The following is a 12,913-nucleotide window of genomic DNA, read 5'->3' as shown; positions in this document are numbered from 1 at the left end:
TTTTAGTCTGTTAATGTCATGATTGATTTTTGAATGTTAAACCAACATTTCATCCTTAGGTAAACCTCACTTGGTAATCGTGTATTATCATTTTATATATTGATTCACAAAGATGTTAAGAATTTTTGCATTCATGTATATGAAGAATATTGTCCTGAGAGTTTCTTTTCTTGCAATATCTGCATCTGGCTTTAGTATCAGAGTATTGTAGACATCATAAAAGGAATTGGAATGTATTCTCTTGTCTTTAATTTCTGGAAGAGTTTCTATAGAATTGGCATTATTTGTTAAATAAAATATTTGGTAGAATTTATCAGTGAAAATATTTAGGCCTGCCTGGAGTTTTCATTGTGGGCAGGTTCTTAACCAAAAATTTAATTTTTTTTCTACAAATTTAATTTTTTAATAGTCTATTAAGTACAATTATTATTAAATTACATAAGTATTGTCTATAATTCAGGTTATCTATTTCTTCTTGAGAGTACTGTTAGTTTTTGTGACTCACAGAATTTTTTTTAATGTTTATTTATTTATGTATTTTGAGACAGAGAGAGAGCATGAGCCTGTATGAGCAAGGGAGGGTCAGAGAGAGAGGGAGAGAGAGAATCCTAAGCAGCCTCCCTGCTGTCAGCACAGAGCCCAGTGAGGGGTTTGATCTCACAAACCATGAGATCATGACCTGAGCTGAAATCAAGAGTCAGATGCTTAACAGACTGAGCCACCCAGGCTCCCTGGTGATTGAACAAATTTGCCCATTTAATCTAAGTTGTCAAATATATTGGTAAAAAAGTTATTTATGTTCTCTTACTATCTTGTTTTAGTAAACAGCATTATTAATATATAATTTATATACCATAAAACTCACAATTTTAAAGTGTACACTTTTGTGGATTTTAGTATATGCTCAAAGTGGTACAACCATCATCACCATCTAATTTCAAAATATTTTATCACCCCCAAAAAGAAACCCTGTCCCATTTGTCCCTCTCCTTAGCCCTTGGCCACTACTTTATCTACTTTCTTTTTCTTTTATTTTAAGTAAACTCCACACCACACGTGGGACTTGAACTCACAACCCCAAATTCAAGAGTCACATGTTCTACCTACTGAGCCAGCCAGGTGCCACTCAATCTATTTTCTACCTCTAAGGATTTGCCTATTCTGGAATCATAAAATATGTGGCCTTTTGACTCTGGCCTCCTTCCCTGAGCATAATGTTCTCAAGATCCATCCATATTGTACCATGGATCATTCCTACTTATGGCTGAACAGTATACTTATGGTATATATGGATATACCACATTTTGTTAATCAGTTCATCAGTTGATGGACATTTCAGTTATTTCCAGCTTTTGGTTATTATGAATAGTGCTCCTATGAACATTCAGGTGCCAAGTTTTTCTTTGAGTACCTGTTTTCTTTCCTTTTGAGGATATACCTAGGAGTAGATTTGCTGAGTCATATGGTAACTCTATGTTGAACTTGTTGAGGAGTTGCCAAACTACTCTCCACACTGCACCATTTACTTCCCTGCCAATAATGCACAAAGGTTCCAATTTGCTCCTTCTGGTCACAAAGGTGCAGACAACAAGGTGAGCAGTCATTGTTGTTGCACCTCACTCCCACTGTTTCAAGTCCCTCCCCCTCTGGCAAAAGTGACTTCCAAGGGATTTAAAGGACTGGCACCCCATTTTTTCTTCTTCATTTTTTTCTTTTTCTCCCCTTTTGGAAGTCATACATTAAAGATTAGGACATTAAAAAATACCTGCACTTACAGGGAAAATTAGAAAATAACCACACATGCCTGGAGAAAGGAACAGGCTCAGAAAAGACCTGAGAAAACCTTAACTTTAACGTTTTCTTCAACTGAAGTCTTATCCTTGACACAAAAACAGCCAACAACAACAATAACAAAAAACAACAAACCCTAGGAACGGGGAGAATCTGATTTCCAGAGGTACTACATTATTAGATTCAAATATCCAATGTTCAACAAAAATGTCAAGGCAGATAAAGGAACAGGAAGTATGGCTCATTAAAATGAAAACAACAACAACAGAAATTGTCCTGAAAAAGACTTGATGCAGATCTACTACACAAAGACTTGAAAACAATTGTCTTAAGGATACTTAAAGAACTAAAGGAAAATGTAGAGAAAGTAAAAAAAACAATGTATGAACAAAATGGAAATATCAAAAAAGAAATAGCAAACTTAAAAGAAACCAAAAAGAAGTTATGGGGCTTAGAAACACAATAACTGAAAGGAAAAATTCACTAGAGAGATTCAAAAGCAGATTTGAACAGTCAGAAGGAAAAATCAGTGAACTTGAGGATAAGATAATGGAAATTATTGAGTCTGAGGAACAGAAGGAAAAAAGATTAGAGAAAAATGAACAGAATTTTAGGGACTTATGGGACACCATCAGGCAGAGCAACACACACTCAGTGGGAGACTCAGAAGGAGAAGAGAGAAAGAAAGGGATGAGAACATTTGAAGAAATAATGGCTGAAAACTTCCCAAACTTGATTTAAAAACATGAGTGTAAACGTGTAACTCTAACAAATTCCTAGTAAGAGGAACTCAAAGAGACCCATACCTAGATATATAATCAAACTTCAAAAGACAAAGAGAATCTTGAAAAGGAAAAGAGAAGTGACTCATACATAAGGGCTTATCAATAAAGTAATGAGAGACTTCTCGTCAGAAACTCTGGAGGCCAGAATGCAGTGGGCCAACAAAGTGCTAAAAGAAAAAAAAACCATCAACCAAGAATCCTATATCCAGCAAAATTTTCCTTCAAAAGTAAAGAAGTTAAATCATTCTCAGATAAATAAAAGCTAAGCGAGTTTATTACCACTGGACCTGCCTTGGAAGATATACTCAAGGGAGTTCTTCAGGGTAAAATGAAAGGATAATTTACAGTAACTTAAAGCTGTATGGAGAAATAAAGGTCTCAGTATAGGTAAATATTGGAAAATTATAAAAGATAGTATTATTAACAATGGTTTGTAATTCAACATTTTATTTTTTACATAATTTAAGAGACCAGTGCATTTAAAAAAATCGCTAGTTTATGTTTTGAGGTATACAATGTATAGAGGTATAATTTTGTGACATCAGTAACAGAAAAGGGTATGAATAGAGCTGTAAAGGAGCAGAGTTTTTGTATGTTATTGAAGCTAAGTTGGTGTAAATTCAAACTAGAGTGTTATAACTTTAGGATGTTAAATGTAACCCCCATGGTGACCACAAAGAAAATAGTTATAGAATATATACAAAAGGAAATTAGAAAGGAATTTAAACATTTCACTACAAAAAAATCAACTAAACACAAAAGAAGATAATAATGCAGGAAATGAAGGACATATAAAACTATAAGACATATAGAAAACAAATAGCAAAATAACAGAAGTCCCTTCATATCAGTAATTACTTTAAATGTAAATGGATTAAACTCTCCAGTCAAAAGAGAGATTGGAAGATTGGATAAAACACATCATCCAACTATATGCTATCTGTAAGAGACTCATTTTAGGGGCACCTGGGTGGCTCAGTCAGTTAAGCATCTGACTCTTGATTTCAGCTCAGGTCATGATCTTACAGTTGGTGGGTTCAAGCCCTGTGTCAGGCTCTCCACTGACAGCACAGAGCCCGCTTGGGATTCTCTCTCTCCCCTCTCTCTCTGCTCCTCCCTTGCTCTCTCTCTTGCTTTCTCTCTCTCTCTCAAAATAAATAAATAAACATTAAAAAAAAGAGAGAGAGAAGTGCTTTAGATCCAAGACACAAATAGATTAAAAGTGAAAGAATGAGAAAAGATATGGTAACCAAAAGAAAACAGAAGTGGGTATACAAATATAAGACAAAGCAGGCTTTAAGTTTAAAAAGTTTACAAGAGACAAAGAAGGACATTATATGTTATAAACAAACCAATTATTTGTATGCTATAAATAATCCAATAATTATTAAGCAGTTATGAACATTTACACACCTAATGACAAACGGTCAAAATACATGAAGCAAAAAAGGACAGAATTGAAGGAAGAAATAGACAGTTCTACAATAACAGTTGGTGACTTCAATACCCCACTCTCAGTAATAGAACACCCCGGCAGAAGATAAGTAAGGAGACAGGTCCTAACCAACACATAATAGACCAATCAGATCTAATAGACATACACAGAACATTGTACTGAACAACAGCATACATATTCTTCTCAAGTGCACATGGGCTACTTTCCAGGATAGACCACACATTAGGTCACAGATTAAGTCTCAATAGATTTAAAAATCAAAAAAAAATTTTTTTAATGTTTTATTTTTGAGAGAGAGAGAGAGAGAGAGAGAGAGAGAGAGAGCATGAATGGGGGAGGGGCAGAGAGAAAGGGAGACATAGAATCCAAAGCAGGCTCCAGGCTCTCAGCATAGAGCCTGACGCGGGGCTTGAACCCATGAACCGCAAGATCATGACCTGAACCGAAGTTGGACAATTAACTGACTGAGCCACCCAGGTGCCCCTAAAAAAATTTTTTTAAAGATTTTATTATTAAGCAATCTCTATCTATACCCAATGTGGGGCTTGAACTCACAACCTGGGGATCAAGAATCACATGCTCCATTGACTGAGCCAGACAGGGGCCCTAAGTCTCAATAGATTATAAAAGATAGATATTGTACAAAGTATTTTCTCTGACCACGATGAGATGAAGTTAGAAATCAATAACAAAAGTAAAACATGAAAATTCACAAATTTGTGGAAATTAACACACTCTTAATCAATAGATCAATGAAGTCACAGGAGAAGTTAGAAAATACAGAGATACATGGAAACAAAAACACAACATACCACAACATACAATACACAAAAAACAGTGCCAAGGGGTAAATTTATAGCCATAAATGCTTGCATTTTAAAAATAAACCAACAAGCAAGATCTCAAATCAACAACCCAACTTTACAACTCAAGGAAGTAGAAAAATAAGAATGAACTAAACCTAAAGCTAGCAGAAGGAAGGAAACAAAGGTAAGAGCGGAAATAGATGAAATAGAGAATAGAAAGACAATAGAGGAAATCAATGAAACCAAAAGTCGGTTCATTAAAAAAATCAACACAACTGACAAACCTTTAGCTAGATGCTCTAAGACAAAAAGGGAAAAGACCACATCAGAAATTAAAATGAGGATATTACTACCAATTCTACAGAAATAAAGATGACTACAGAATAAAGATGACTATAACAGAGTACTGTTACTATGTGCCAACAAATTTGATAACCTAGATGAAATGAAAAATTCCTAGAAACACAAAATCTACCAAGACTAAATCATGAAGAAAAAAAAAGTCTGAATAGACCTATAACTAGTAAGGAGATTGAATCAGTTATCAAAAATATCCTGACAAAGAAAAACCCTGACCCTGATGGCTTCATTGGCGAATTCTACCAAGCATTAAAGAACTGTTCAAACTTTTCCAAAATATTGAAGAGGAGGAAACTCTTTCCAACACATTCTATGAGGCCAGTATTACCCTGATACCAAAGCCAGACAAAGACACTACAAGAAAAGAAAACTTAGGAACATTGATGGTCAGTGATACAAAAATCTTCACAAATATAAGCACATGATAAGACACAATATTACTAATTATTTGGGAAATGCAAACTGAAACTATAGTGAGATACGACCTCATACCCATTAGGATGGCTACTGTGTATGTGCATACGCACACACACATACACATACATATATATGCGCACATATACATATACCTATACCGGTGTGTGTGTGTGCATCTAAGACAGAAAATAACAAAAGTTGGTGAGGATGTAGATTTCTTTGTGCACTATTAGTAGAAATATAAAATGGTACAGCCACTGTGGAAAGCAATATGGTGGTTCCTCAAAAAATTAAACATAGAATTACCAGATGATCCAGCAATTCTACTTCTGGATATATATCCCACAAAATTGAAAGCAGGGTCTTGAATAGATATTCATGCACCCGTGCTCATAGCAGCATTATTCGCAATAGCTAAAACGTGGAAGAATTCATAAGTGTCATCAACGATGAATGGATAAGCAAAATATATATACATATCATTCAGCCTTGAAAAGGAAGGAAATTCTGACATACGCTACAACATGGTTGACCTTGATGCTGACCTTTATGCTGAGTGGACTAAACCAGTCACAAGAAGACAAACTCTGTATGATTCCACTTACATGAGGTGCTTAGGGTAGTCCAAATCATCAAGACAGAAGGGAGAATGGTAGTTGCCAGGACTGGAGGAGGAGGAAATGGAGAGCTATTGGTTAACTGGATTAATAGGGTTTCAGTTTTACAAGGTGAAAAGAGTGACAGCGTGGATGGTGGAGACGGTTGCGTGTTCCGAGTGTATGTAACACCACTGGATGGCACACTTAAAAATGGATATGATGGTGGATTTCTTGCAATGCATATGTACCACACTGAAAAGAAATGAGGGGGAGAAAACTATAGGGGGGAAGGTGTAGGTAGAATTGGAAGTAATTTATATAAAAGAGGTAAAGATGTAAAAAATGTACATAAAATTATACCCTAAAAGATTTGAGTGTGAATAGAAGGGGATTCATTGGGATTTTGGCTCCAAACCATCTTAGATGTGGTATCTGCCTATTGTTTATCCACTGGTATGGTCTCTAACAGTGTAGGTGGGGCCATTTTCTGTGAGTCTTTGTGGTTTGCCTATCCTATTTGTTGCTATTGCTACATGGCAAGAATGTCGAACTGGAAGATAGCAAGTGTTCTCTCAGTGGCTTTTGTAACCTGGCTGGGTTTCCCGGCAGTTTGGGCAGGCTGCTGCCTCAGTACTCTTCTATCTTTTGTTGTTATTACTTTTTTTTTTTTTTTTTTTTTTTTTTGAGAGAGACAGTGTGTGCATGCCAGCAGGGGAGGGGCAGAGAGAGAGGGAGAATCTTAAGTGGGCTGCAGGCTCAGCACGGAGCCCAGCGCAGGGCTCCATCTCACAACCCTGAGATCATGATCTGAGCCGAAATTAAGAGGCCGAAGACGCTCAACTCACTGAGCCAGCCCGGCGCCCCTCTTATTGTTAGTTTCAAAAAAGGGTCAGGCCTGCCTGCCCCACATGATAAGGCTGGAGTGGGGAAGGAGCCAATAAATGGTTCCTGCTTTCTAGGAATAATTCCACCATTTTATTCCAGCTTCCTGTTTCCTGTGATGCCAGATTTGAACATTCTTCCTGAATTAATCTTAGAAGCCTTCTCCTTAGCTTTAGTGAGCTCCTCTCTGCTGGTATTTGTGGGCAAGAAGGTTGCCAGTCGCCATAACTATCGTGTTAATTCCAACCAGGTGAGATGAGAAGCATTTCTGTTATTTCCTCTGACCCTTAAGTCTTTGTTCTCCAATCTGAGCCTCCTGTCAACATGAAGATTGCATTTTTTTTAATGTTTATCTTTGAGAGAGACAGAGCATGAGTGGGGGAGGGGCAGAGAGAGAGGGAGACAAAGAATCCGAAACAGGCTCCAGGCTCTGAGCCCCCTGCCCCCATGTGGGGCTCTAATCCATGAACCGTGAGATCATGACCTAAGCCAAAGTCTGACGCTTAGCTTAACCACTTAACAGACTGAGCCACCCAGGTGCCCCAAGACTGCATTCTTTTGTAACTAGAGAGTCAGTGAGACCAAAATTTGAATTATAATTACCAAAGGATTTTTGAAAAGCATGGCATATTTAACTTTGAAGCCACTTAAATTAACATGAGTGTTATTCGCCCAGAACAGCTATGGTGTGGGGAGGCAAGAAGATAACATATGGCATCATGTTGTTAAGCTAGCAGAATTCCTCTCCTCTTAATTTCATCCTCCTTTCCAAGTTCTTAGGAGTCAACCACATACCGAGGTGCGATAAGAAATGCTAGGGAATATCAAAGCCAGGCTACTAGCATAATTAAATTGGTCTCCCAGAAACAGTCCTTGGTGTGTTTTTTTTTTGTTTTGTTTTTTTATCTCCCAACTATTCTGAGTTTGGCCCTTTTCCTAGAACTCAAAAGAGAAATGTGGAAGAAAGAGTTGTCCCACTTTGATTTTAAGATAGTATGGAAGGAAGGGAGAAAAATTAGTATTATGTTTCCTCCTGTCATCCGAAGTCCCAGTGAAAGGGAATAATAAGACAAAAATTTCATTTCTCACTTTGAAAAAGTGCTTTTCTTAGGATGGGTAGCTAAAATGAAGATTCAAGTTAATCCGGAAATCAGATTTGCCATCCTTTTGTTCTTTGTAAGAGTATTTCCGGAGCGCCTGCGTGGCACAGCTGGTTAAGCGTCTGACTTCAGCTCAGGTCATGATCCCACAGTTGGCAAGGTGGAACCCCATGTTCGGTGCCACTCTGACAGCTCAGAGCCTGGAGCCTGCTTCACATTCTGTGTCCTTCCCTCTCTCTACCCCTCCCCCGCTCGTGCTCTCTCACACTGTCTCTCTCAAAAATAAACATTTTTTAAAAAACGGAATATTTCTGTGTTGTTTGAAGTGAAGTAAACAATCCTGTCTTCGTACATAGGAAATGGACGGTGTGTCTTTAGCCCAAACCCAAGTCTGCCTTCTTCAACAAACAGCGGGCCTAACACGTTTGCCATGTCTTTCCAGGATTTAATAGCCATCGGCCTTTGCAATGTCGTCAGTTCATTTTTCAGATCTTGCGTGTTTACTAGTGCTGTTGTCAGGACTATTATCCAAGATAAGTCTGGAGGAAGACAACAGGTATGTTGAAATAGAATCTTATTCCTAATATAAAAGCATATTTATATCTATTCACATGTATATTCCCAGAAGGGGATTTTCTTAGTTTAATCATGTTGCTGCTTTAATGTTATGTTCGTTAGGCAAGATCTCTTGGAGGAACCTGGATTTCACACTTGCCTAATTTTTTGCTTAGATTTTTTTTTTTTGTCTTAAAAGCTATTTGTCAACATTGAACTTGAAAGTCATTTTCTATAGAAATATTATTCTATTTTAGTGGTTTCTATGGATTAGTCTGTACAAACCTATTTTCCATGTAGCATACCCCAAAGAATAGTATTTCAGGTAAACTAACCATCACCTATTAACATTGCTTTCTATGGAAGGGTATATTCCCGGTCCTAGTCTGGGGAAGTAATAATACAACTCTCCCCATCCTAGCTCCAGAACTAGAAACTTCCCTAGCTTCCTCAAGGGGCATGACAAGAGCCTTTCATGAGAGAGAGTAAGGCCTTTGTCTAGATGAACCTAGAGAATTTATGACCGTTCTGCCTTTGAATATGAGAAAATTATCCAAGTCAGATTTTCTTCAGGTGCTCCGAATTAGTAAACTAAATGTGTGGGGCAGAGGGGAGAGAGGGGGAGGGAGAAGAAGAGGGAGAGGGAGAATGCCAGCAGAGAAGGCTGTAAAGGTGAACTCTGTCTAATTGCAGGCATGATATTTTATAAGTCAATGTTCACGGGTTCTGAACTAACTAGATTAAAGTTCCAGCTCTACAACATGGGATATGTCCCAGCTCAGCTATGTAGCATGATGAAATGTCAAAGAACTCTCAGAATCAAAACTGGACTAAGCCCAGGGAATGGGTTAGGACTCAGAAGGCAGAGAAATAATGACAGAGGTCAACAAGAAGCTTAGGCCACAGACGTGTGGTAGAAAGGTACAGCAATGGTCAGAAACGGAAGTGTCAGACGAATGGACACTAAATTTACATTGGGGGGGGGAGACAAAGTGTCCCGGTCCATAGGTAAATAGAGGTGAAATATAAGGTGAAAGCCAATAAAAGTCAGAAGGGGCAGGATCTTGGGTCTAGAGTAAGATCGTGTCCTATCACTTCACATGGACTGAGTTTTGTCATAAAGCTTCTGCCAGACATGCTGGCCTTGAAGGTATACCTCTTTTCCACTCCCGTTTGATGGAAAGAAGGAACTTGGGCTATGGAGAAAAGAAGAATATTCTGTGCAAGTGTGCAAAAACGTTGACATCCATATGAGAGGATTTCATGATAAGAAGTAGAAATGGCGTTCCCAGACATTAGTCCCCACTAACTTTTTAAGGTTTATTTATTTTTGACAGAGAGAGAGAGAGAGAGAGAGAGAGAGAGAGAGAGAGAGAGAGACAAAGCATGAGCGGGGGAGGGGCAGAGAGAGAGAGGGAGACACAGAATCTGAAGCAAGCTCCAGGTTCTGAGCTGTCAGCACAGAGCCCTACGCGGGGCTCGAACTCATAGACCGCGAGATCATGACCTGAGCCGAAGTCGGACGCTCAACCGACTGAGCCACCCAGGCGCCCCAGTACCCACTAACTTTGACAACATGCTTCGTTTATTTGGTATATAAGCATGACATACATTTGGGGAGAAAAAAAGGCACACAGGTGGAAAAAATTAAATCACACGGCAAGTAACATTAAGTGCAGAATAAGCCTCATACATAAAAAGTGCCATAAATATTACAAGAAGGAGAATGAGGGAGGAAGTGGATTTTCATGGATTATTGAAAGAGGGTTAGGAGATGTAGAGATAGCCGGAAGGAAGAAGGGCTTCAGTTCAGCCTCAGAGTTGCCTTTAGCCTGTCAGACCAAGTGCCTGCTTCAAAGGCAGCCTGTGGCTCTCATTCTGTTTTCTGCTGCTGCACTGTTCTCCTGTGCAGCACATTCCCCTACCAATGATATGTCCCTGCGGGGCTGTGACCCTTCACGTTGGGGCATTCTTCTAGGAATGCTGGGTAAGTTCTTCCCTGAGAGCCTGGTCAATCGGGTAAATCGCCAGTTTGAGCAGAGAACGCTGCTGGCCCCCAGCCCTGGAGGCATTGGAGCTACCCAGCCTCCACCCTTCCGATCTGGACAAGCAGAGGCCCCTGAGATTCATTTTGTCTTCTTCATCTCACAGCGGCCGATGCTCTCTCTATCTCTTCTCTCGGGGGATTTTTGAGTCACTTTGCCTGAGAACACCCTCGCTTCTTCAAAGTTCCTCAGGACTATAGGAAAGAGAAGCAAGGGGCTGCCTCTGTACCTCTCAGACCTGACCTGCCACCAAGGGCCACTTTATTATTTTTTTTTAACCTGGCACAAATACAAACTGTGTATGTGTACCTGGATTTCATAATTCTCCTTGTCTAGAACCCACTTGCCTTCACTGGTTGCAGCAAAACCTATTGACTCTTGCTGCCACAGCCTGGGCCTGCCGTGTTGGCAGGCCACGACAGAGAGGATGTGAAGAGCCCCAGACCCATGGCCAGTTGGACTGTCCCCCACTCTGTCTTCTGGCTCATCTAGTTCTAACCACTGGGTTTCTCTGTTCTCCACAACTGGGTTCCTTTCCTTATTCCCTGCTTTCCAAGGACTGGCCGTCTTGCCATGTCCCCAGACTCTCAGAACTGCTTAAAAAATTAATTATTATGAAAGAAAGAGGGGTGCCTGGGTGGCTCAGTCAGTTAAGTGTCTGGCTTAGGCTCAGGTCAGGATCTCATGGTTCGTGAGTTCGAGCTCCAAGTCAGGCTCTGTGCTGACAGCTCAGAGCCTGGAGCCTGCTTTAGATTCTGTGTCTCCCCCTCTCTCTGCCCTCCCCCCTCTCCCCCCGCCAAATAAATAAAACATTTTTTTTAATTAAAAAAGAAAAGAAAGAGATTATAAAAGAAAGATATGTGTTGTATTCTTTTTTAGAGGGAGCAAACGGGACAGTGGAGAGAGAGCCTAGATTTCAGAGTCAGCCGGTCAGGTAGATTGAATCCTGACTCAGTGGTTCCTAAATGTGTGTGTGACCTTGGACTTTTGCTTTTTGAGGCTCTAGTCCTCATCTGGAAAATGGGAATAAAGATAACTTTTCGGTTATGAGAATTAAATTAGGTGACAATAGTGCCTATCATAGTGCCTGTCACTTAAGAGGTTCAAAAATCACAGCTTCTACCCTAGCTCCCTAGGGCCCCGGCCAGTGCTTGGCAATCTACAACACTTCTGCTACATGGAACCCACTGCGTATGAAGTAATTGGTGTCTGAGGGTCTGCATGTCCACAGTGGCTGTGGCTTACGGGAACTCACATTGCCTTAAATTCCCAAAGAGAGGGCAGAGTCCCCGTTTTTCTTCAAGAAAGCCTGGGAAAGTGATGGAAATGAGAACGGAATAGCAAAATATGCACGAGTTGTAAACTTCTCCATGTTTGCTGTCTGTAGACCCTGTTCAGACACAGAGGCTGAGATTCGGAGAGCCATCAAGCATCCTCCTAAGGCACAATGCCACCGAGGATTGCCCTGTGGTCCCAAAGCCCACTCCTTTTGTGTGCACAGCCAGGGGAGACACACAGTTATTGGCAGACCTCCCAACCCTGTCTCAGCCGCAAATTTTATGGGATTCACTGTTCAGTTTGTACTCATTTATTTATTATTTTTTTTAAGTTTTATTTAGTTAAGTAACTCTTCACCCCGCATGGAGCTGAACTCACAACCCCAAGATTAAGAGTCACATGCTCTTCTGACTGAACCAGCCAGGCACCCCTGTACTCATTTAAATCTAGGTTTAATGCAGCTTATTTTAGCATCTGCATGTCTTTGTTTCTTTAAATCAGAAGAATTTGGAGAAAAGAAGTGGTAGGTCGAGCCTACCCAGGGACAGGGACGCAAAACACAAAACAAAACACCAACAAAGAAGAAGTGATAGGAAGATAGGTGAAGGAAGAAGTGATAGGAAGTCTTGATGTATTTTCCTGTGCTGATCGAAGTAGTTTTTCTATAGAGCCAACAAAGACCACCTAAAGCAAGACCCTTAGATTAGATCCAACAACAGGTTGATGTGTACATTGGCTGAAGGAGTTTATGGCCTCAGTTACTTGTTTCAGTTCCACGGGGTATAAAATGCTTGCCCTTAGGACTTCCTGACTTTCTGTTGTCGTGGTCCATTTTCCTA

The 12,913-nt window shown here is 39.8% G+C and overlaps 1 protein-coding gene across 6 annotated transcripts in view; it reads left to right on the top strand.

The window, feature by feature from the left end:
• The window catches only part of SLC26A8 (solute carrier family 26 member 8), an 84,427-nt gene that overhangs the window by 50,040 nt on the left and 21,474 nt on the right, over positions 1–12,913 (top strand). For all 6 annotated transcript variants that reach the window (XM_045057444.1, XM_045057443.1, XM_045057442.1 and 3 more), the window contains 2 exons: positions 7,199–7,346; positions 8,639–8,752. In XM_045057444.1, the coding sequence (XP_044913379.1) occupies positions 7,199–7,346; positions 8,639–8,752 (262 nt within the window). The remainder of the gene's footprint in view (positions 1–7,198; positions 7,347–8,638; positions 8,753–12,913) is intronic.

The sequence above is a fragment of the Felis catus genome, chromosome B2 (genome assembly GCF_018350175.1).
Source record: "Felis catus isolate Fca126 chromosome B2, F.catus_Fca126_mat1.0, whole genome shotgun sequence".
NCBI lineage: Eukaryota > Metazoa > Chordata > Mammalia > Carnivora > Felidae > Felis > Felis catus.
Note: the sequence above shows the minus strand (reverse complement) of the source record. Positions and strands in the feature narration are given on the sequence as shown.